The sequence below is a fragment of the Anser anser genome (genome assembly GCF_964211835.1).
Source record: "Anser anser genome assembly, chromosome: 4".
NCBI classification, from domain to species: domain Eukaryota; kingdom Metazoa; phylum Chordata; class Aves; order Anseriformes; family Anatidae; genus Anser; species Anser anser.
This window is the reverse complement of record NC_139724.1, coordinates 35,399,563-35,426,145: the sequence shown is the minus strand read 5'-3', so window position 1 is coordinate 35,426,145 and position 26,583 is coordinate 35,399,563. Positions and strand designations below refer to the sequence as shown.

Genomic DNA, 26,583 nt, shown 5'->3' with positions numbered 1-26,583 from the left:
CTTAATGATAAGTCTGTAAATAAGCCTAAGTGTAACACTTACTGTAAGATAATGTATCGACTATTATATGACAAACATTACACAATGAATGCTGAATAATACAACGGCAGTAGTTTACTGTATCAGGGTAAATGTACACACAGCTCATTTCAACTCAGCTTTTGTTAGGCTAATAAAAAATTAGATAAATTTGAAATATTAGAAATAATTGAGATGAGTCAGGGTTTTCCATGAAAAACAGCTTCACAGCCGAGTAGCCAATAGAAATAATTGTAACCTTATTTAGATTAAGATAAAATGGCATTCTAATATCTCACTATCTTATCTAGATAATTTTATTAGTGATTAAGATAATAAAAGTGGCGGCAGAATAGCATTCCTCTGTCATAGAACATGTGTTCTGCACAGGCTCCCATTTGCTAATGTGGATTGAAACTTGCTTATGTGAACTAAAATAAGTTATGAAAGATTTTCTAATCTATTCCCTTCCTTTTTGTATTCTTTAAAACGCACTTTGCTTTGTCTTTATATTGCAAAATTATGTAATAGGCATCTTCTATTCCATGTCTGTATTTTCCTGGTCTTTATTTATTCTTTTTTTTTTTTTTCTGCATATTTAGGTTTTTATGTAAAATTCTTTTTATCTATTACCGTTAAAACTTGGTCTCTTTGTAGCAGGCTGCTTGAGCTCATAGCTAATTTCAGGGTCTCAGTAGGTTGACATCCCTCTTAATGTTCATATATTCTATTCATAAATCTTTCTACTTCAGGCTATTAATGTCTATACTTGAGAACATTAATAAAATCATCTTTAGTGAATAGTCTTTAGGTGTAAAGTAAAGGTGGAAGTACTTTGATCAGTGGTCTTAAGGCAATTTATCTGAACTATTAGTAAGGAGAAATGCATCTGGTCAATCAATGGATTGGATTTGGAGCTAAACAGCATGAAATCTATTAATCTGTCAAAGCTTCTGGACACAAAAGCACCACCTACCTCTGGCTGTGGATCATTCACTGGGCACTGAGAGAACAGTTCGGGAAAATACTGCTATTCTGCTGTTCTTCATTAGTCATCCTCTGCTGGCCACTGTCAGAGGCAGAGGATATGGGACTAGATGGTCTGACCTGGCATGGCTGTTTTAACAATCTATAGTTTACAAATGGTAAGAAAAGCAAAAACAAAAAGAGGCAGGAAGGCAGAATAGTGATTCCCCACTGCAGCTGGATCATGGAAAAGCTCTATTCATCTGGTACAACTTTCAATAGAGTGAGTAAGAATATTAATTTCAAAAAATATTTTTCATATTTAATAAGTTGAGTTTTCCACATATACAGAAATTTAAACACAGATTATGGATTATGGCTAAAAGGGACAAGAAGGAGGACACAGATTTAAGGAACACTGACATGATTTCCCCCCATGTGCAGTGGGGTAGTGTGCCCATGCCTGACAAATAATGAGAACAGCTGAAGATCCCCAAATGCTCTCTGCAGTCAATAACTCTGCCATCTTGGCCTCAAAAGAGTAGAAAAAAATTCCTAAGAGCTAATTTAAAAAAAAATACACTCTTTGCTAAATATTTCAATGAACTTCACTCATTATTCTTTTGGACAATATTCAATGCTGTAACATTTTCCAATAGAAACATTATAACTCAAAGTATTCCAAACACCATAATTCTAAAGTTTGAGTCAAAATACCCTTGACATAATGGAAGTTTCATCTGAATCACAGAGTCACAGAGTCACTTAATTGCAGAGCCACTGAGGTTTGGAAGGGACTCCTGGAGATCAACTAATCCAACCCCCTGCTCTGAACAGGGTCCCCTCGAGCAAGTTGCTCAGGACTGAGTCCAATTGTGTTCTGGAAAGCTACACGGATGAAGATTCCACAACCTCTCTGGACAACCTGCTCCACTTGGTAGTGAAAAAGTTTCACCTTGGTAGTGAAAAAGCATTTTATTGCTTTTAAATTGAATTTCTTCCATTTCAGTTTGTGCCCATTGCCTCCTATTCTGTCACTGAACACCCCTGAGAAGAGTCTGGCTCCATCTTCTGTACTGCTTTCTGCCAGATATTTTATTTTATTTTAAATCTGAGGAGATGCATTTCAATCAAATAAAACTAATTCATCCAAATATAGCCAAAGATCATCTTTTATTGTCTCTGAGGTTAGATGTATAAGAAGCACTGCAGCATTAGGTTCATTTGTCTAATAACCCTTGTGATAAAGCATTCCTTTCTAAAGCCCAAATTGTTCAGGAACATTATTAGCTTTCAAATTGAGTCTTCTTGAAGAATGACTCCAGCTGCAAAACCCAGGTATCCTTAAAACAGAAATAAAAGGGGTTATTGTGTAACAAGACTAGTATGTTGCCCTTACTCTCAATCTTTGCAGTTATGCAAGACAAGCTGAGTAGTTTGTTGAAGAGACAGAAGAGAAGAGGTCAGAGGAAACACCCATTGCACTGATTCTGGAAAAGAGAGATGCCAGTCAAGAGCTCTTCCATAAAAGAATGCATAAACAGGATAGCAGTCCTACAACAACGGTGAAAGTGTTTCTAGTACCTAAAAATATATCGGTGTAAAGAACTGCATTAGGTCACTTTTCTTGGTAGCTGAGGTCAACTGCATTTGCAACTGCAGCTTTTGGATAGTTCATATATAATAAATTCCTTTTTTGTGTTGCTTCCTGAGCACAGTTTAAAAAAACGTCAGGAACAACTTCTGAATTTAACTGAGTTTAAGACAGGAATTTAACTCAGTTTTAGACACCTGACAAGATTAAAGATAGAACAAAGGCCTAATTAATAAATAAGCAACAAAAACAACAACAAAGAATACAGAACCGCTATGAGCAATTCAGTAATTTCTAATAATTAATACCACTTATGTGGGTTGGCAATAACAGAGGAATTCACAGTGGTAATAAACAGCTCTCTTTTTTCATATTTTAAAAGTTATCTTTAACAGCATTAGTAAATTTGATTATATCATTTAATAGTAAATGTAGCTAGGTATGTCAGTGTCTGAATATATGATGTAAACCTTCCAAATTAATGGAATTATGAATTGGAAGGAAAAATATGTGTTTGAAAGTCAGATATCATTTTCATTTTGTTGAGTAAGCAGTTCTAGTTTTTTGGACATAGAGGTAAAATGATCCAAGGAAGGGAATGGGGTGTTAAGAATGTCTGGAGAATATATATTACAGATTCAAGAATTTCATCAAAAAAGCACTCCATAAAGTGTGCATGATCTTTAACTACACCCTTTCTAGTTCTTCAACAGTTTTTCCAACAAATTAGCATACAGATGATTCTTGACAAAGCATATCATTGATGCTAAGCATCTATGACCAAACTGTAAAGAATTTTTAAATATCTTTTATTAATAGCGTATGGACAATTCAGTGGCTTGTCAGCATTTATTCAACTTCAAGGCAACGTGAAGCTTTGAATTAAACTTTTCTACTGATTTGCAAGCAGTGAGCTTCCTGTGATTCTCAGCTTGAACATTTACATTCCTTCAAAGATCTTGTGTCTTGACACATTTAATTGAGATGGCTTTCTAGAACAAATAAAGTATTGCTGCTCCAGTTGATCAAGATGCTTTCAGATGCCTTTTTTTTTTTTTTTTAATTCAAGGTTTAACAGATAATTTAAAGGATGTCTACAGAAACATTCTTCTAACTATGCAGTACTCAGAAAGCCTGAACAATTTCTTAAATGATTTATGGCCAAATATCTTAACTCTGCAGGCCACTGGGCATCATGTTTTCTATTGTTCTTTTCAGGCTGTTCTTACTCTTTTAGGATCACATATTTTTATATCATATTTAGGAAGATTGCCTTTTTGGATTCAAAAGAAGCCCAGATATGTTTAGAAAATTATTTCTGTGGTACAGCCAGATGGAAACTTGCCATGAAATGAGGATCTTGAAAAGTTTCAAGAAAAGAACTGAAAATTTCTTAAACTTGTTAGCGTGAAGGGATCTTGAAACTGTTTCCACTACAAGCTTCACTCTCTGGTATATGAGTAAATGAGAAAAGATTGTTAACTTTAACAGAACTTCCACTTTTTCTGAGTAACTTTTCTGTACCACTACCTTAGCAGAAGAACAGTAATAAGAAACATATGAATGACAGAAAATGCTACGATTTTATTATTTTTGTATGTGCATTTTTGGTCTTGAAAAATAAAAGGTGTTAACGAGGTGTGTCCTGGACGGACCACAGCAAATGACACCCCGAGATCCAGAGTTTCTGAAACTCTTACACATCCAGTTTTACTGATCTTCGTGGAAACATAATCCTGACCAAGTCCGGGGAAAATGAAACGCACAAGCTGTGTATTTAGTCGTGGGATACTTTTCCCTGCTCTATTTGTGGCTGTTAAGTCGTCTGATTCAATCAGACACACAACCTTTGCATGAACCCTACTTGCTGTCAGGAGGCAGATGCAGCAGGGGATGGATTCCCAAAGGCTGTTGCCCTACGGAGTCCAGCGAAGTCGTTAAGCTCCGTTTCAGAGAGGAAACAGTTAAAGAGCTCAGTGTTCCCCCTGTGCCCGGGAGGCAGCCTTTGTGTTTAACGTTGGCAGGGGCTCCGCTCGGGCTGGAGGCTTGTTTTAATTGGGGGAGGGGGCAGAGAAGCGAGGACGCTCTGCCTTCTCCTCTGCTCCGTCTCCCGCTACCGACTGAGCGGAGGTGGAGATTTCCATCCCACCCAGTCAGAGGCTCGGGGAAGACCATCCCAGGAAAAGCCGCTCGGCGGCAACTCCCGGCAGCGGCCGCGGGAGCAGCAGGCGCAGCATGAGCGCGGGGCCGGCGGCGGAGGCACACCTGGGGTGAGTGCGCGGCGCCCCGCACCAGCGGCCCCGGTCTCGGTCCCGGTCCCGGCCCCGGCCCCGGCCGCCAGCACCCGGTAAGGGCAGGTAACGGCGAACGGCTGCTGCGGCCGCCCGGCTGCCGGCGTGGGCGAGGGAAGGGGGCAGAGACGGGGAGAGCTCGGGCTCTCCGGTAGGAAACGCAGCTCAGCGTGTGGATCCCGTCGATGAGCTCCGCAGGCTGCCATGCCTCGCCAGGTCCGTGTCGGGGCTGATGTCCCGACGGCGGGGAGCGGGGAGGCATCACCCCGGGGCGGCAGCGGGAGGCGCCCCAGGCAGCCCCGTGCCGCCAAAGCAGCGCCCGTGCCCTGCTCGGGCTCCGCAGCTGCCTTTCGGGCACACCGGGCGCCGGTTACGTTTTGGCTCCTCTTTCCTGCTGCTCTGCGGTGACCCGGGCAGGCGCTGTCCCCGGTTTGTCCCCGCGGTTCTGTTCCCTGCTCCCCCACAGCAGCCGCCCCCGGCCCGCGGGTCCCCTCCGCGCCTCGGGGAGGACCGGGGCATGCTGCAGGCACCCACAGCCCCTGCACTTAGGGCAGGCCGCCTGGTAACTGTGCACTCTGTAGCCGTATGGACATTTGGAGAATATGCCCAGGCAAATGAAGGATTTGCCAGGAATCTGTAGGAAAGCGGCCTTAGAAATCATTATATAAAAAGACAGTTGTAGTTTTGCTTCTTATGGGAAAGTTTCTTCTGGGAGGGGGAAGAGATGGCAGCTGGCGGTGCTGTTCCTAGCTTCGCATGCTGGCTGCACCATTGCCATGCTACCACTATGTTCAGATGAGATGTGTATATTAAGTTTTCACAGGAAAACATCATTAAATAAGAAGGATACTAATAGTGACCAAAGCTGTGGGTCTTTGTAGTGAGGGCTGTCGGCTCAGTCCGTAGCTGTATCACATTTACTTGGGCAAGTACAAACTTGGAAATGTCATTTAAATCACTGCTGATTCAGTTTTTCCATTTGTGAACTGGGGAACAGCAGCTATAGTAAATAATAAAAGCACTAATACTTGCCTGAAAAGAGTTGCAGTGAAACATGCCTGTTATTTCTGATATGACTTAGAATCCTAAAGCAAAAAGCACTCAGATCACGCTAACTATTGCTAACTGCCCTGAGATATCATTGTATCAGGCTTTTAGGATAGAAGGATTTGCTGTCTAACTGATTAAACTTTAAAATCAAGTGCACAGGTACTCGCAGCTGGTCAGATCACTATCTCAGATACACCAAGATAGAAGAGTGTAAATTTGGATGACTGGTCTGTGAGAGATAGCACCCTACACACCAGACAGGAATACTCAGACTTCACATTGCTGCTGTATAGAGGCACAAACACTTTTACAGATGACACACAACAGAAGTAGTAAATATTTATAGTGTGGCTGCATCCAGAACTACTATCAGTAAATTGTCTGCCACGTTCTTTCTCCTGTAAATTTTTTGCTATAAACTATGAATTAATAGCCCCATAGGGAGCAAAATTAGGATTCATTTATTTAAAGGGATCCTCCCAATTGCTTCATCTGAGTCCCTAGAAATCAGAAAGTTATAAATACTAGACTTTCTACTCTTTTTTTTTTTGGCAACGCTGTAGCATTTTGTCCTGTTTTGCAGATATGAGCCATGTAAAAAATCTTTATCCTAAATTAGACTGAGGCTTCAAGGAATTGGACTTGAGAGTGTCCTCCTTGGCTTGTACCTCAGGGAGGTTTCGCTGGAGGTGCTACCTGCCCCCTGCTGCAGCGACCAGCAGCAGCTCTGGGGCTGCACACTCCCAGTCACACGGGTGGAATGCTACTGCCGTCTTTCCTATCTGGAAATGTCAGGAGTTATCACTTAGAATACTAAACCAACTAGTTTTTTATCTTTAAAAGAGCTTAATTTTTTTTTATAATCAACTTTGCCATGGATAAGGACTGCAACATGAGCAGCAATGACATTATTCAGGAACCAAAAACTTATTTTTATTACAATAAATTGACATACGTGGTCAAGTGTTTACCCTGAGACTGTAAGTCTTCCTCATAATGTCCAGGGACTTTAAATCCAGTCCGAAATTTGATTTGATATATATGTATTATCAGTCTTCATTTAAAATCCAGGTAATTATAAAGCCAGAGAAAAATAATACAAAGCGTCATTGTTGCAATATGTCAAAAACACTCAAAAACTAACAAATGTAGTACCTGTAATTACTAATGCAGCATTACCTTACTTTTTAGAACATACTTTATTTTAGTTAAAATATCATACAGCAGTCTCCAACGCCTCCCTTTGCTGGTATACTTTTCTTGCAAGACTATATTTTAAAGCAGAACTTCATCTACCCCTTTGTGTTCTTTCATGCACAAGTTCTGTCTCAAATTAAAGGATCCCGCAGGATCTCATCTGTGTTTGCATTTTGTCAGAATTAATGGATGTGGGTAATCTAGATTTCAGAGTAGCACAATGATTATAAGCATGTGTTTATATATATGTGTTGTAGAAATTACATCCAAATAGCTTTCTTCCTAAGTGAGAAGCAGGATGTGTTACCCTGCTGGGTCTACTGATTATGTTTCTTTTTTTGTTTGTTTTTCCTTATTGTTTTTCTCTGCAGGTGAAGAAGTGAGAAGTATCTCACTGAGACAGTGAAAAAAACTCTCACTGAATTTGCTCATTTGGGACTTCGGGATGGAAGCCTTGTGTTTAAAAGTTTCTTTGCTGCTGCTCGTTTCGGGATTTGTCCTCAGTGACAGCTCTGACAGAGATGCTGCCAACCAGAGTGATCTGGGAAACTACCTTCCCACTTTCTCAGGGATTGACTCCAGCATGCTCCTCACCACCAGACGGCCCCTGGTAATCAACCAATCTGTCAAATGCTCCCAGCAGACTAAGATTGCTGAAACTTTTAAATACATTAACACGGTGGTATCTTGTGCTATTTTCATCGTTGGAATGGTTGGGAATGCAACTCTGCTGAGGATCATTTACCAGAACAAGTGTATGAGGAATGGCCCGAATGCACTGATAGCCAGTCTGGCACTAGGAGACCTTATCTATATTGTCATTGATATTCCTATCATTGTGTACAAGGTAGGATGCAACAACAATACATTTTACTTGTATTTCCTTACAAATACACTAGTTCTCTCTGGTTATGTCTTTGTCTAAGTAGTGCATTTTGTCAATGAATAGTCCACTTAAAAAAGTACATCTCACTTTTACTCTGCAACCAAATCCTTGCTCTCAGGTCTCACCTCCATAAAGAAAAAACATCTTCTTTTAAAGATGATGTAGCTCCCAGCTCTTAACCGAAGCATAGCCTTGGGTATTTCAAGGAACTTTTCATTTATTATAGCTACTATAGTTAGCAAAACAAATTGTGAGAGTAGACTTTTTATAGACTGTTCTCCTTCTTGACGGACATAAAGCATTGGATTGTTGCTATTTTTGGAATATCCTATCCTTACTTTATGTTTTTACAGAAAATACTCTCTGTGATCAGCAAGCTTCATGTTATGACTTTGTGGAGAGTGACTATGTCAGTTACACTGAGAGTTAAGGTTTTAATTTAACACTCATAAGTAGCAGATTTCCAAAATTATTCCAGGGTTAGTAAGGTTAATTACATCACAGAACATTTTTGAAATAACAAATTTCATCTGGATTTCTCAGAGCATTAAAAGGGTTCTCAGCAATTCTGTCCCAGTTTTATTTTGCATTTTAATCAAGCAAAAACTTACAGTAAACATAGCTTTTTCTAATGCAATATATGTTTGTCAGTGTAACTTGCATGATTCCAGAACAGGTTTGAGTGAACAGAACGGAGTCCTTTTTGAATATATCTGTCTTGAAGATATTAACTTGTTTTAGAAAATCTTCAAAGAATTTTGTAAGCTTCTATGTGTATCCTTGTGGATTATACACAAGTCCATAGCTGATAGGATATTATCATTTTTCTTTTTTTTTTTTTTCTTTCGTAAAAAACTTAAGGCATTGCTGACAGTAAATAAAACACTAAGGAGTAGAAAAAAAAAATAAAATAAAATTCCTCACATTTTGGCCCTTAAAAATTCTAGAGACTTAACTTTTAATTACATATACTTAAAACAAAGCATATTAATGCATGACTTCATAATAATTAGTGTTGTCTGGTTTCAAAACAGATTTTTAAATTAAAGAAACAGTGAATTGAAAATAAATATTTTGTATGTATATATTATAACTATTGACATCATAACTTGACCTGCATTTTAATGCAGGCATTGACACAACAAGATCATAATAACTTGAATTCATTAACCGATTAAAAATATATGTATATGCATACATGTTGTTTGTACAGAGGCATATAATGTATGGTAACATGCAGTACCCGATTCTGATCTTACAGTGGTATAAATTACAGATAAATATTTTAACTTTAACTGGTTTTAACATAACATGAATTTGAAACTAGGAGAAAGACTGTGAATTACACGTGATTTAATGGAAATGTTAGTTTCCACTTTTCAATATTCCATCTGGAAAATTCAATATTCAACTGAAGATAGCACAAGTAAAATATTTTATATTATCAAGCTGATGCGTACATTAGCCTTTGCCTGGTTTGACATTCCCCTGCGTCTTTCATAGCTGTGTGATGCCTGGTGGGACATGGGACTGGGGTTCTGCATGTTTTCATTATCCTTAGTGAATTGGACTCATAATCTGGACTACATCTCCCACAATGCGTTACTGTTTCCTCCCAGGGAAATTACCCCAATGTCTTTATGGATATTTGTTAGGGTAGTGTTCTTATTCCTGGTGGAATTTCTGAAAACAAAGTTCCAAGAAAAAATGGTCCATGTTTTTTTCCAACCTAAGTTTCGGAAAGAACAAGTATTCTCACTACACATTTTTTTCTTGCCTTTCAAGAGCTCTGCTGCTTCTTCACATTGAAAGAGGACTGGAAATAAGGAATTAATTTTGCCTTTATTTTTTTTTATATTCCCTTTATTACTTTGATTTTTTTTCCCAATTAATCTTCTGACAATCCTTTGCCTTCCATAGGTTCACTGCTATATCTTTTATGACAAACTGTGGTCCCAAATAGCACTCTACAAACCAAATGACCACAGGCTATAACAAAATATCTTCCTGGACTGCAGAGAAGTATTTGATAATTAAAGGCTGTGAATGAAACCACAGCCCCTTGACATCAACATATGTCAACTCCCACATGCAAGAAGGCAGAACTGAAAGATTGGCTTTTAGTACTTTTTGATAGCTTGAACCTAAAAAATTGTTTTCTTAGAAATTATCTTATACAACCACCTTGCTGTATATTGTTAGCTGCATGTATTTTGAAACAGGGAAGCATCTGTAGCATTTATAATGGAACGCTTTTACTTCTGCTAAGAAATGAAGTTACTATTTGTAGTACATTTTTCATATTAACCATTCAATAATGTGTCTACTTACATTAGAAGCTGATTTTAAAGTCCGTTAGATGGCATTCCTGTTTATATCTCAAGGGATCCTAAAATCTGTGGCACCGTTTAGCTCCCCTTGTTGAGTGACAATCTGAAAGATGGCCACTGGAAATATTATAACCATTTGAAAGTGGAAGTGACAGTCTTTCAAGAAAAAAAAGTTTCCTTTTTATTTTAAATCTTAATTTCTTAAGTATTCTATATGCTTAGTTCTGAACTTCATTTTAAACATTCTTTTAGCTTCAGAATCAACCTCATTTTGAGTCATATATTAATATCATATATAAATAAATGGTGTCAAACAAAACCTTATAGATCTGATCTTCATTTTGAGGAGGATAGAACAGCTCTAAAATCAGAATCAGAGTAAAGCAAGCATTCATTTACATGTTAAAAAAAAACAAACAATAGTATAGTATTAAGATGGCCACATCCTATACATCAAAACTTGTAATACTACGTAATTACAGTGTAATATCGGAAATATGTATAATTGAAACATAAGGTAGCTTTAACTATTTTGAAACAACTCTAATAAGTAGTTAATATTACTGATATTCATATCCATTTCACAGATCTTTTAAAAGAGGGAGTTATAAGATTATAGTAATTGAAAATGTAAGGTCCCAGGAGGACTGAATCCATGATTAAGTTATGCGTTTACACAATTAACAATGATGTGACACTGGGAAGAAAAAAAAATCATATAATTTATGTCAGATAAAGATATGGTCACAGGTGTTTGACATTTTTATCCTTTCTTCACTGTACAGTAGATTCAAAAATTCCCACTTACTTTCTTGAATTACTGTAATTATATGGTGGATTCCCCTTAGCAATTTGTTAAATGGATTGAGATGTTAGTAATATTCACTAGCCTTCTTTGAAGATACTCTGAATGTATTAAAGTCCCATCAGGCTTAATTACCTCTAGTATATTCACTTGTAGGATCAAATCAATATTAAAAATTGTAACAAATTGAGTTTTACAGGAAGGGTGCCAATTATAAATCTAGCCTTAATGGACTGAACAACTCGTTCTAAGACAATTTCATTTTAATCTCATTTATAACATCTAGACCCAAATAGTTTTGTTAACGTAAAACATATACATCTCAGATATTCACGATGTTAAATAATGAAGCCTTCATATCAGTGAGAATTACTTCTTTTCAGTGAAAAGAAGACTAGGAAATACAATTCTAATGTTTCATGGTGCTGTAGAGGTAGGGCTAGGGCACTGAAGGAGAGAGAGGTTTCATATCTCCTTTTCTAGAATCAGGTGGCAGAGTACATCACTGGAAGCTGCTGCATCACCCACATTATCCATTTGTAACCACCCACATTATCCATTTGTAACAAATAGGTTAAGTTTGGATCCAATTCATGAAGGCTTCTTTAGAGGACTGCTTTCTATAAAGAAACCAGCCACTTTTTTAAGGTTATACAGAGGCAGGAGCAGCAGCACATCTGTAGCACTGCTGTCACGTTGGCTGTGCTAGAGCTCTGGCTGCTGCTATCACTGGCTAATGCTTGGCAGGAGCAACAGCAAGAACAGCTGCTCGCCAGAGAAAAAGCTCTCCTGTTTCTGAAACAGAAAAAGTTTCCTGAGGTTGTGGAGCTAGAAACACTCTAGGCCCAGGCTCTCAGCTTTGGAATGGCAAAGTCCAGCTTTAAAGATATTATTGGGAAGATTGGGAAGGATTGATATTAATTATATCACCTTACATTTTATTATTCTTAACTCCTTGAGTCATTATATTACTAAAAAAAAAATAGATGAAGCAAATTAGCCCAGTTTTTAACCTGTTTCTTTAAATGTGATTAACAAACTTTTCCCTAATTATTTTACTGATATAAAGTGAAAGACATCTACCACGAATAAAAAGGTGTGAGTGTCCACTGCTCAAACAGCTCAGCGCAATGGTGTTTTCTTTAGTGGCCTAAGGTGTGTTTTTTTGGTGTTCATGTTTACGCTAGTTACAACAGCATCTATATCTGAGTAGTCCACCTTTAACATTATAAAGCTAAATGTAGAAATCAGCTGGCAGTAAGAAAGCATTTTCATCCATTTGCTCTTCCATAAAGGAAGACTTAGCTGAGGCATTTCTAGTCATGAACATTTTTCAACACCAGAACAAATGCTTAAGTTTTAGACCCATCTCTTCTAGATCACAATTTGATGTATCTGATTGCCTTCACTGTCAGAATTAATAATATATATATATATATAAACAAGGTTGATAAACATATCGAGAATGATCACATAGACTAATTGAGCAAGTGGCACCCACAGTAGTTATAGTTTTGTGCCAAAGGAATATAAGGCCAAGCCCAAAGCACACATGAAGTTAAGTCTACTTAGAAGAGAAACCCACCTTTACAAACAAAATTCGTCCCATGTGCAGTGTGTATCCTTCAATTAAGTATAAACACTAGTAGGAAACTCTGAGGCCACCAACCTAATTGCATTCCAGCTTTTGCTGAATTCTTGGCAGGGATTCCATGAAGACATGTATCGGTAGCCCGGTGTGATGCAGAAATCAATATTACTTGCTCAGAACATGAACTATGGTTTAGGCATATGTCCCCATGTAGCAATCACACATTAAAGAAATCTAGAGGTAGCAAAGGTGTTGATTTGTCCTGGAGGCACAAATCACCCAAAATGGAAGAGGGAAGGGACAAGTGTAAGTATACGAGGAATCTGTTCTCTCCATTTGCAGACTACAGCTTCCTAGCAGAATGTGTCTTTCATGCACTCCAAGGTAGGAGGTAAGGAAGGGTTTACGTTCTAGGTCTCCATTCAAGATCCACTCTGCAATTAAGTAATGGCTGTCCAATATGTAAATGGACAACCTGGAGACTGGGAGAATATATATTCCTTTCAATGCACAGGCAGCTCCTCCCTCTTCTTCAATTTCACATCTTGTGCCTGTCTTGCTGCTCTGTGGATCTGTAATACTGTACAGTACCTAGAGACTGTAAATTTAACAGAATATTTTAGTATGCTCACTTTGGTCATTTTTCAATCAGCTGAATTCTACAGATAATAAAGAATCATTTTGACTGTGCATATCCAGGGTTTACCACTTCTGCTGTAATTTCATAGCAATACCGTCACCCTCCTTTAGCAACACACAGAAGACAACAGAGGTTGAAAAATAAGAAAAGTAATATTTTGTCCAGGAATTGGAAAAGTTCTTTTCAGCAAATCACTGTGCACATAAACACACCTTTCAGCACATTTGCTTGAAAAAGAGCTGCACAGCTTGAAAAATAGTCTACCTAAATGGATGGGAAGTTACCCATCGCCACAGAAGAAGAAAAAAAAAACAAACAAAAAAAACCCTAATCCTACTTTGTAAACAGCAAAAATACCACGGGGAGATGTCAGGAATGCTTGGCTGCTAAGTAGATTTTTGTAATAAGTATAAACATTTTAAAGAGAGGGTAAATCTTAGGATTTATCGTTTTTACCTGTTAGTTGAGACAGAACATTCTGCTTCAAAACCAGGGCATTTGTTTCCTTACCTTTCAGGATCTCTTAAAGTATAATATATTTTCTCTTGCGTAAAAACTCTACAATCCTTTCCCTAGCTGCCTAAGTGGAAGAAAATGACTGCCCATTTTACTCAGCAGGAAAAGATGAGCCGAAAAAGCTGTGATAGGGCAATTCAGAGGAAAAAATGTTTTTGATGGTACTCCCGCATCCCCACATAACCTTTCTTCCTTCCAGAAAATAAACAGTCAGACTTCTATCCACCCAGAAAGTGAAATGAGGGCAGCTGCTGGCTGTAGCAAAATTAGGGATACATTTCCTGCAAAGAACAGCTGAAGAGATGTGAAGAGTATCATGATCCTAAGTATAAGCAAACTACTAAGTGATACCAAAGTCAGCAGAAATCTGAACTATTGAGTCACCTTGATATATTCAGTGTTGGTCTTGCACCCCGCTTTACAGAGGCTTGCCCTGTTTGCTGTCTTCTACTCAATGCCCTTCCTAAAGTTGAGGCTTTTCACTCCAGCAGTGGCAAGGGAAGGAATACTTAGAGACAGGCGCTTTTCTCTCTCCTTTCACCCTTGCAGCTCTCTGTGCCAGCAAAGTGGTAGAGCAGAGCTGAGTCATGCATGTGGGGTGAGCAACAGTCTGTGGGTCCCAAGAAAGAAATGCATGAGTATTGTCCTGCAATTCAGTTCTCTTTAGGACATAGGGGTTGCGGGAAGACGAGAAACACTTGAAACTATGGAGTGAATTCTTGTACTGTGAGGTTTCATGGGGACAGAATGATCCTGGTTGAGTCACTGAATCAAAATACCACAATTAAAATACGACAAACGGGAGACTGAACCCACCCCTCTTTCTAACTGGTCTCACAGACTGGAAACAGGAGGAACTCTTCAGTCACAATTACCGTCTTTTGTCACTTGATGCAGTGAAGTCAGTGGCACAGACCTTGGACACTTTTGTGTTCAGTCAGATTCCACCTGAATTCCAATCAAAACAGGGGGTACCATATTTGGCCCATGCCTTGAAGCAGATGTACTTTGCAAGGGCCTACATAAATGTAGATGATAATTTAAGACACAGCTGCACTTATAAAGCTCAACATCTCCTACAGGAAGCTTGCCTGAAAAAACAAAACCCCATGTGATCTGACAAAGAGTAATTTCTCTTGTCTTTCATTCTGTGCTATGTTGCAAGGCAACAAAATCACCCAGTGATTTTGTAACTCCTACTCCACAGTTAGCAGGCAATGGTAACTTATACAACTAGAAGTTATATAAACAACCAGAAATCCGCTGGTTTGGTCTCCATCACTGCACAGGATGATCAGAATTTAGAGAATAAAGAAGGTATTTCTGTTTGTCCCGCTGAAGACAGAGCTGAAACCCTGACTGCCAGAGTGGTGCTATCAGAATCACTGAACACCTGAAGACCATGAAACTCAGGGATGTATCCTGCATGGGGGCAAGTACTACCTATATGAAACACCGTTAAGTTTCTGTGAAGCAGAGCTTGTGTGCCAGCACAGCAATGGTTCCAAGCAGATAGAGGAAGAAGAGGAAGACTCTAGAGCACTAGCATGAGATAAGAGCAGGAAGAGGCAGGTATAATAAAACCTTTGCTTTCATCCTCAGTGCCATGTGGCAGAGACAGATGACCTCCTAACAAGTAGTTGTTGAACCAAAGCAGTTTTTAGAGAGCAGCTCAGAGACATTTCCTATCCAGCACCCAACCCAGTCCATCTATTTTGGGCTGAACTCCAGGGTCATCATCTGCCTGTAAACACACAGTATCAGCCTAGAAATAGATAAACACTGTGGATGCATATGAGCATGTACTGGTGAATGCTCGTGTGGTTAGATTATAACATTCTCTCTTTTAGACTATATATAAATTGCTTGAGATGCACAGTGGGACTTTATCTGTGTTTTGTACATCAGCTAGAATACTAATGGGGGTTAGAAAATAGCAGCAGCAGTAGAATAAAATCAACTGAGTGACATTTAAAAATCATTGCAAAGGAATGTTCTCAGCGCTGCTGTCTTGTTTGTTTCAAGCTGCAGAGTCAGGGCAGAGAGGCCATATAAAGGAGAAGAGACCAGGGGATGCTCAAGGAAGCTGTAGCTTTCTAGTCACTTACTGAGGTTTTTCAAGACTGACAGTAGAACGTTGAAATTTTGGTTTCTGATTTCAGTGTAAGAATATGCTGTTGACTACACTCTTCTTGCTCACGAATTGCACCACAGCTGAACCTTATGAAATACACATTTGCAACTACACATGGGAAAAAGTGTATTTCCTTTGCCATGTCTTATTTTGAAACCTCAGAGATTTTGAGAGTGAGGTTGCAAAAGCAGAATCCGTTTGACCAAGTCATGGAGAACTAGGATACAAGTTAGGATAATCAGCCTGATTCCTCTTATCCCTGTGGCTTGAGAGAAAATGTAATCTGCTAGGATTTTATCCCCATTTTGTCTGGATATTAAAAACATGCAAACGCACTCGAAGAGCACAGACAGTAGTCCCTGTTCTTATTTTGTGCCTAAGTAAGTCAGGACTAATTCAATTGAACTGTGCCCACTTTTTTATACAAAATGAATGTGATATTTCCCACTGAAGTTTCTGTATCCTGCTAGGGTAGAACAGAGGGCAATGGACTTGTTTTGATGTAAAATTAGTAAAACCACAGACGGGGTAAGATTTGCTGACTAAAAATATCTCCTGAAGAAAAAACTGGCACCTGATCCAAAAGGAAGTAATGAATGCATAGCTGATGTTGAATGATAATGGAGTATACCCATGGAAATGTTTGCAAAGTTAATCTTAAAAATCAAATAACTTAATCCTGATCCTAGTGATTTTGATTAAAATCAACTTGAAAAGAATGTCTGATGATTTGGTACTGATGGTACTTCAATTAGTGTAAAAGTGTAAGAAACAAAAGGAATAAAATACTTTTCATCTTAAAAAAGAAGAGTTTCCTGGGGTGCGGGGAAGATGTGTACATGCTGGAACTGTGGTAAAGCTTCCCTGTGAGAAGTAATGACTAAGTGAACCTTTTTCAAGTACAACACTTTTCTTTTTGAAGCTAATATTTGCTTTGTAGTAAGAGTTTCACAGCCAGTACAAAGTGCTTGTTCATTTCTATTGCTGAGTATATGCTACAGTCACGGTCAGCGCACACAAGTGAAGAGGTGGCTGTCTTTCTCTTGCCTCTTAGAGTGTGATTTGTAATGATAAATCAGTTTTGGGGCTCTGCTTGGCACAGGCAACTGGTAAAAGTCTGCTGAGGCCTCTTTCCTTTGGCAGTGCCACTTCTAATTTAGCCTTCACCCAGTGGTGCCTGAAAACTATTCCGATTGTACCCAAACCCAGACACCATATGATTACTGACCGTTGAGAATCTGAAACTGAAATTCCACATGACAAGAATGGGTTGGAGAACCCCCTTGGATTCAGACTGGCCTTTCTTTCTCTAACAGCTTTTCTGTAGCCCCTGACATAAAATAAAAGCCTCACACAAGAGCTCTTGGCAAAAGGCAAAAATATGCCCTGCAACATTTGTTATAATATTGCAAATCTATCCAGAAAATAATTTTGCTGGAGCTTTCAATGTATTTCATTCAGTTTATATAGATAAAATCAAAGGAATTATCCAACAGCTTGCATGCATAATTTCATAACCTTTATTACTGAAGCTACTGACAATAGTTAAATCACCAATTCTAGTGAGCCACTAACTAGCCTCTGGCAAAAGAGGGATTTGCTTACATTAAATATGATTGTCCTAAACTGGAATACCATTGCAAAGATGCTTGCATTCTGTCTGCTGGGGTCTTGACGGTAAATAAGTTTCTTGGTTCTTCTTGAAGAAGGAAAGAATTCTCAGTATGCTAGAAAACGTACAGCAAGAAACAGCAACAGAACAAGAGCAAATGGAACATTTATATTGTATCACTCTCAAATAGCGAGTAGACAGATTTGGATTGATCCTATGGCTTATTTTTAGAAATCTCTTTTTAGTATTCAACTAAAGAGAAAAAATAATCAAGTAAAAATGTAATGCCTAGTGGATAAAGCCTTTCCTATTTAACTAGCAGTCATACACATAAGATTGGTTCATAGTTGACTGAAAGTTATGAATTGCTAAAATCTGTCCTGAAATACAGGTGATCAAATAACAATATGAATATGGTCCTAGAGAAACTTATACAGCATGTTGTAGATACCAGCTTCCAGGATCTTTACGGTAGTATTTGGGAAAAAAAAAAAGAAAAAAAAAAGAAAGAATAAAAAAGCACATGTACTTTGGCATTGTGGTGAATGGGTATAAACAAGAGATGTGAAAATGCAGATGAGGACTGACTCTAAAGAGAAGTTCAATTCCTAGAAACCTAGCTTTCAATGAGTATTAAGTAGCTTGCTTCAGCAATAAACATCCTGCAGTCTGCATCCAAATGCTCTGAAAATGTCATGCTGTGAAAAAGCAGAAAGGTAATTCCTACCTTCAGTGAGATAAAGACTTATGTGAACTTTAACGGTAACATTTATATTATCAAAGGTTGTGATTATTCTTATATTTCAATTTAAGAATAATTTAAATAGTAATACAATGATTATTTTGAATACTACAGTCCTGAGCTAGGACCAAAAGATGTTGTTTTTTCTAATTCTGCAGACAGAACCCACCCACTTTTACTAGACCACGTTCCAGACACTAAGCTTCTACTGAAAAAATTTCCTAGTCCTTCTGTCTGCAAAGATAACTTTCAAAATGCAAACCAATTGTAAGGAAAGAAATGAAGTCTGCCCAAGTATGAAAATGGCCTGAGAACAGATCTGCAAGAAAGTGAACTCTGTAACCTACAATCAAAATTCCTATTGATTTAATTATATTCTGAACAGTATAATCTTTGCACAGTTTTAATTGCAAAAAGGTTACAAAATATGAGATTCATAGGTTTTGTTCTTTGTTTTTGAAACAGCCCAACTAATTTTTGCATGAAGAAAGCAATGGGATCAGTCCCTGCACATTTGTGTAGATAAGTGTGGTTCCTTGCTCTCTGTTTTCCATTTTGTGCTTTTGCCCAGGGACAGCTAGAATCTGGCACATCGCACATATGGTATTTATTGGAAATGATAGCCTTGCCACCAGTTTATCACTACCTCTTACACTGGAAAATAAAACTGTTGTGATGTTACAATCTATTTTAGTTCTATAACACTGAAAAAAGTTCTATATAAACCTTCCCAGGTCTGGATCTAAATATCTTCAAAATTTCAGCAGAATTAAGTTTCAGAAGCTTTCAGAAGCTTGAGTTTGGCTTCTAATTGCTACTCAATAGTGTATCATTTGCTATTGTCCTCTAAAGCAAACAAAAACATCTATAAACTGAAAGGGTACCATCAAAATATTGTGTGTTCCACCCTTTGTTCAGTAACACTTCATATAAATCAGAAGATGAATGCACACCACTAATAACGAGTTAATCATCCAATAAGATAAACTATAATTACTGTGTATTGCCTTGAAAAATCAGATCCCTGCCTATCTATGGGATACAACATCCTCCAAGACGTTGACAAAGTTACGTGTCTATCTCAAGAATTGGTATTTTCATTTTAAATCTAATGCTTTCTATTACATCACCACTTTATTAAAAGTTGGTGATAGCATAATAACTGCTGGGCTATGTCACACAAATTGCTCGTTGTACCTCTTATTCAGTATCCTACCCCTGACAAAGGCTCAACAGCAGAGACTTAGAGGAGAAGATTAAAAAAAGGTAGAGCAAGAGTGACCCCCTCACCAAAAGGGGAAGGATACTTCAATTTTCAAAAGAACTCTTCACGGTGACTATAAGATCCCTTTCCTGAATGGAATTAGCCAAGTTAGAGCTCAGTGTGTATGGACTTAATATTTTTTTCCAATTACATTTACTTACATTGAATATAATCTGCCATTTTAACTGCCCTAAGTCATTTTGTATCCTGTATTTTGTTCAACACATTAACAGTTACACCTAGAAAGATTACTGTTTACACACTAATTTTTCACAATTATTCACAGGAATCAATGTTTTCATATTTGTTTTGTTAATGCTTCCTTGGAAATAGTGATCTAAACCCCATCCGCTCATTCACATCTTTCCAAATGGATGCCTTTCTGTTGCGTGGTAGTACAGCCCGCATGTATGAAGCTAGTCCTTTTCAACATAATATGGAACAAATTATGTGTGTACACTATTTTCTCCACACACTTAACAATCTGGCAGTGTCTACTGACATGAGTTACATGGCAGTACTTTTACAATGACAAGAATCTACTTGCATGCAAGCACGGGAATTTGGCTCTGAGGTATTTCATTATGAACTACGAATTATGCTTTGAATCCTTGGTTCTGTGCCATAGTAATCGCAACCATTTATGACAGGGCTGAGCTAGATTTTCACTGTTTGGTATTGGTGGCTGAAGCCAATATTAAGGATATGTTTGAAGTATGGAAATTTCGAGGTTACACTAATTGTGTCTAAGACAAGAAAGAATTACGATTGTTACATATTTGCTAAGCTATTGTTTAAATATTCTGCTTGTTTTGTATCTTCTCTTCAGCTCCTGGCTCAGCAGTGGCCTTTTGGAGATACTGAATTTGGACAGTTTCTTTGCAAATTCCTCCCCTTTATACAGAAGGCATCAGTGGGAATCACAGTCCTTAATCTCTGTGCCCTTAGTGTGGACAGGTACAGTATATTCTACTCTTTTGATTGACACTGTTCTTCCCCTTGCAGTTTTCCTAAAACTGGGAGTACTCAGTATGGTCTTCTTAGCAGACAGACTACAGTATAGATGTAACCTACATTCTGCTTTTTGATATCCTGGCTATAACAAAGTACCACATCTGTAGCTCAAAGTATAACATGAAGCTACTAGACCTCATGTCTAGTGAATTAATTTCATAGCTTTTAAAAGGTATTTAAAAGCTTTATTAAAGCATTATCTCAATTTCTCTTACTACACTAAATGTTATTGGGATTTGAGTCAGTATTTTTTTTTCTTTCTTTCATGTGACATAAGGTTTCCTTTGTATTTGAACAGGATCATAATCTTTAGTCTTAAAAATATTTTTTTTCAACTCATTGCCTATGGACTATAATTACAGTATTTATTTTGATAACTTATACAGCTAATTGAATTTTATTGAAAAACATGCTGGAAACCTGCTTTGATAGTTTGATGTTGATAGTTTGAAAATTAATGCCTCTGCTAAAAGTGCTCAAGAAGATATATAAACATTATGTTAGGACAACAGCTAAGATGCTTTTGAACATTATTCTTTTATGCTTTTTTTTTCTTCACACATATTAGTCAAAAGCAGATGGATAATTCACTTACTTAAAGGTTCTTTATTTTTATTGGTCTTGAATATACTTGTTCATGTTCTAGTCTAAGGTTTCAGTAATTCTGATACAGAAAACATTGATAAATAGAATGCATTACGCATATTAATATAGTGATGCAAATATAAACGAAACTTTTAAAATAATCTTGGTTTGGTTTTATATGAAAAGTTGATGTACAAGGTTTGCAATGGATGAGTAACTGAGATGTATCTATACCTGAAATACAGTTCCTTATTGCATTGGCAACTCATTAGTTGAACTCATTAGCTCATTAAAAACAAACAAACAAACACAAGTGCCCTACTTCTTTTATGAGTCTGTGACTATAAAAAGAATTCTAATTCTCAGACTGTGTCTGTCCAACATAAAACACAATCCCATGGACTGCTCTAAGGAATAAATCCTAGATCAAACACATATGAAACTTACAGATTGTTCGCTAAGTTCTCACCAATGAGTTTTCACTAGATTTAGTGAACATATGTTACATACGTTTTCATAAATTGGAAGTAACTCAGCTGAAGCTATCTTTTTATATATGCATGTTTGTTTTTCTTTGTTTTTGTGATTATTTTGTCGTTGTTGTTGTTTGTTTATGAGCACTAGTTTGCTAATCTTTAACCAAATGCCTTTTCCATTTGAGTATAAAACCTTGTATGGGATCATACTCAGACTACTTAATTTCCTCCTCCAAACTACATGCTTTGTCAAGGACATAGTCTTTATCACTTGGTGCTACTGTAGTAAATGACTGCAGAGAATGTGTGTTAGAAAACAGATACATACAGCCAGACTCTGATATTGGCTAACACATATTGAATCTAAGTTAAATTATCATTAAATCAGGATCTGACAACACCTTAGACAAATTAGGTCAGGCACAGGAGTGACAGGCATAGTTATATTAGTAAAGAATCCTACATCAGCTAATGGATATTTTTTAATACAAAAAATGAGTACATTTTTCACAAAAACTTGTGTGCTGTCACAGCTGGACTATTTCTGGTCTACAGACTAGCTATTTTTTCCTTAAAAAATGCTCCTGAAAATGATCTCATTTATAGTTAGTTAGAGAGCGTATATATGGGATTGCATTCCGCAAGGTAGAAATAGATGGAGGCAATTGGTACAATGAATACAGAGCTCCAAAGCTTTGGATAACTGTTGACTCCCTAGCTCTCATTTGTAGACTACAGCCTTGCTTTAGAACCCAATGTTCGTTTTTTCTTACAGGTACTGATCCCTGTGTTAACTACATCCTACTGTGAAACGCCACTGCCAGTCATTACTAGTGCACAAAATGGCTTGCACTGACAGCGTATTAAGGTTTAACTGTGCATTCCCAAAGGAACAATCCCCATTCACACATAGAGGGGGTTTCAAGAGGCTGAAAGAAAACACCAAACCAGCCATTCACCCTTCAGAGGAAGCTCACATTTATTTCAGATGCCCCTCAGACATTTTTAAACTCCGAGTCATGATAATGATGAAAGTCTGACTCTTCTTCTAAACAGTCCCTGACTGTGACTAAGAGGAAGGATGTTTTCCTTCCTGAGTTTTTACTTTTGCTTATGTCTCAGACATAACAATTTTGATGAAGAGATGGTTTTAAGAAGTGCAAAGATACCGATCTCATTTCATAGGTATACACTCTCTTCTTGAGCCTTCTGATACCAAATTTCACAGGCAGTCATTTCAGGTTGGGTGCTTTCATCTGGACCAACTTCCAGTAAGTGTATAAAACAGTTCAGATTATAGCAGTAAAGCAAAGCAGTAAGAGCTTTATTATATTAACTGTTATTATATTAATATTATTAATAGCTCTTATTTTTAATGTAATTACTTTCAATCATTAATTTATTATATTGCAGTCAACACACTGCCAGCTGTCTTTAGAATGAAGAACTGCAGTGATCTTATCTCTCATAGCAAAGAGGAATAGATTGGTACCAGTGACAGTATAGAAACTGTTCTGATGCTAACCTTGACCGTGACTGTTTCTCATGTACTTGACCAAGTATTTAATCTCTTCTGTATCATCTTTCCCTTTTATAAAGGGCTGGTGGTACTTGCAGAACAGAAATATGTTATACTAGTGGGTCACTTGAACAACTAATTTTAATGCAGTCAAAAGGAACAGGGAGGCAAACCCACCTACTCTGGAAGAGAGCAGCAGGCATAGGGGAGGCACAGGCGTTCCCTGTGCAACATGCTCTAAGTGACCCCACTGGAGCAGTGGGATTGAACTCGGTGATCTCCAGACGTCCCTCCCAACCTCAACCATTCTGGGATTCTGTGACTCATAGTCCACACACAAGCTATAACCCAAGGTTTAATTTTCATATGCTCCTTGACTTCATTTCATAAGGCGCACAGTACAATTTCTTTATTAATTGTGATTAGATACCACTATGGTAAAGTCCATCCAAATTGTTCCAAAAACTAATCTAGGCCACAGCAAAAACCACAAGCTTACAGCATTAATGTGACCAATACTGAAAGGCTAATTAGAGTTCTGGAATTATTCCGTACCAAAGAATGATGAAATCTCGGAGAGGGTGTAGAAAAGCATCAGAAATGATTCAGTGACCTTACAGATCTCAGCTAGTTGCTTTTCAGAAATGATGTCGAAGAAGCCACTTAAATATTACATCCGAGTACTGAAACACAAATGATATATCAGATATCCTTTAGGTCTTAGTTTTGCAAAGAAAATACAGTATTAGCCCATTGATCAAAGTTGCAGCCAGATTCTGAATGAAAATAAGGTACACATGTTTAACAATGAGGGTAATTAACTACAACAAGACATCACCAGGGAAAGGTGAAGGTGTGCTGCTTTTTATGTTCTCATTTCAATACAAGATGTCCTTCTGGAAGACATGCTTTGAACCAGTTATAACTAGATAGGAGGGTAGTATATAATTTTATGTATGTATACTTTATGATGTAATGATCCCTTGTCCTCAAATACTGTGCATACTTAAATACAAGTAGCAAGAGGGGCTGCAGGGTCCATAACAAGAAAGTTGGAATAAATAGCTAAGAATGAGAGAAAAGGGAAGAGGAGAAAACACAGGGGAGAGAGCAATTGAAGGGTACAATATACTAAAGTTGACAGCACATGCATGAGCAATAGAAAGTGGAAAAAAAAATAGGGGGGAAACAGGAGCCACAGCACTAAATAGGGAAAGGGAAATGATTTGGAAAAGAGCTGAATGTTTTGGAAAAGGTTGGAGAGAAAAAGAAAACAAACAGAAACAGAAACAGAAAATGAAAAGATAAAACATGCACACACAGATTTTAGGCTGAGGAATTAAATGTAATGTGTGATGCATCTATATTATTTCAGTTCCCTGGCAGATATCCTATATTTTTTAAGTGTGAGGGAAATAAACCCTGCAGTATTTCCCATTCCTAATTATGGGAGGTTTGTGGCTAGACAAAGATCCTATATATTACATAATTCACAGAACACCCACTTGAAAAATTTTACTACCACTATTTTTCAAATCACTCTTATAGCAGTGAGTAGAGACAAAGTAATTGCAGGCTAATATGTATTCAGGAAATTCTGATCTAATTAGTGAGCTTCCTATCCTTTAGGTGAAACCATTCATAACATATTTCAGCCAGTAATTCTGCGTTTGATGGTTATTTGAAATGTTAACTGAAAAAAAAATTGCCAATAAAATATATATAGAATCCAAATCCTTGCTGCTGTGCACACTGACCTTCTGTACAAAGCAGACATAACTTGAAGAGAAACAGGTATAAAAAAATGCAAGAAAGGAAAGCACTAGATGCACGATTTCTAACCCACTTGTTGTCATTTAGATAGTTACACAGGTAACGCAACACAAATTTTATATGTCTTACTTGAGAAATGTGTAGTCTACAGTCTCCTGTTTAAGAACATCCTGCAGTCAAGGATGATGAGATAGTACCCTGCACCTTGTGCAGCTGATTGAATTGATTGTAAAAGTTCCAGTTAGTAAACTTCCAATTGATTGGTATATTTCCAAAGTTCACCTGGTACAAATATCTGAGTATTTGTGTGAATATTCCTAGGAATATTCCATTTAGTAATTAAATCTAAAATCTGATATTTGGTAAAATGAAATATGAGAGGATCACAAAGCATTCAAAATTAAATCTGAATTTTAACACGAATAAATGTGTGGGAAGATCTGATGTTGAACATTACTTTCCCAATTATTTCAGCATAGGTTGTTTCAGTGCTCTCAGAACTCCATTCTCATAGGCCTCCTCCCCACAAGTGAACTATTGACTCCATCCTTTCTGAGATCCTTTGAAGATAAGGATGCCTTCAGAAGATGTTTTCATTTTTAATCTGCAAGTCCAAAATGTACTGCTTTGCTTTAGTACGTTCAAAATCTTTATACATACATTTCTGTTAAAATGGTGTACTAAGAACCTATCCCTAGTACACCCATGACTATGCTGTGTATGATACTGCTTTTTTATCAAGAGATATCAAACAGAGGGTTCTAGTTGGTTTGCTGCAAGCATGGTGGCATGCAAGGCTCTGACACCTTCCAGTGTTGTTCTGTAATAATGCCTTCTGAAGTTTGTGTGAGGGGCTTAAGGCCTGATCTTGCATTCCTGCATCTTCCTCCTTCTAACATCGAGGCTACAGGGGATTTAATTCATGTGTTCCACCCTGTTAATAAGAATGAGCCCACTTCCAAACAAAAAAGGGGGCGTGATAGAGGAAATTAGAAGAAACTTTACGTGTGAATCCTTAATCTCAAATTAGTGTTTTGTTTAGAGGAGGGGTGTGGTTGCCTTTAAATAACTCTAATTTTTACAGACATCTGTAGCCTAGGTCCTACATCCCTTGGCAGTTTTTTCCCACCAGAAGCTCTTCATTCCTTCCATCTCAGAAATCCAAACTTCAACCCTTCCCAGTACATTCAAAGTAATTGTAATCCAGAGTTCTCAACTACTCTTTTCCTTAAACCCTTGTTACCCCTGAGCCTTTGAGCCCATGCCAAAACTCTGACTTCCTCCAATCATTAGCCATCCCACTCTCATCCTTCCACACCCTAATCCTCCAAATGAAAACTTTGTGATCTAAATTCCCCTGTTCTCTCCTTCCCCTGCCAAATCTCGCCCATCCCTGCCACTGAGAGCCTATGTACTTGCAAATTGTACACTCCTGGTCTGCTGAGGGCACCTCCTTTTCCCACACCCTTCACCTTCCTTGTGCCTGCTGGCATGCTCTGTTGTTAGCTGCTGTCATCTGCTAAAATCACCACCTCATTTACTTTTCTCTGAAAAGCTTAACCTTGGCTCCTGCCCTGGAA

General features: G+C 37.8%; 1 protein-coding gene across 2 annotated transcripts in view; it reads left to right on the top strand.

The window, feature by feature from the left end:
• The first annotated feature begins 4,423 nt into the window (after positions 1 to 4,423).
• EDNRA (endothelin receptor type A) overlaps positions 4,424 to 26,583 on the top strand; it is a 34,481-nt gene continuing 12,321 nt past the window's right edge. Inside the window, exons 1-3 of one of the 2 annotated variants that reach the window (XM_083833636.1) lie at positions 4,424 to 4,848; positions 7,488 to 7,963; positions 20,466 to 20,593. In XM_083833636.1, coding sequence (XP_083689762.1) covers positions 7,562 to 7,963; positions 20,466 to 20,593 — 530 coding nt within the window. In that variant the 5' untranslated portion in view covers positions 4,424 to 4,848; positions 7,488 to 7,561. Of the gene's footprint in view, positions 4,926 to 7,487; positions 7,964 to 20,465; positions 20,594 to 26,583 lie in introns of both variants that reach the window. The other variant, XM_083833635.1, reaches the window with a different exon arrangement.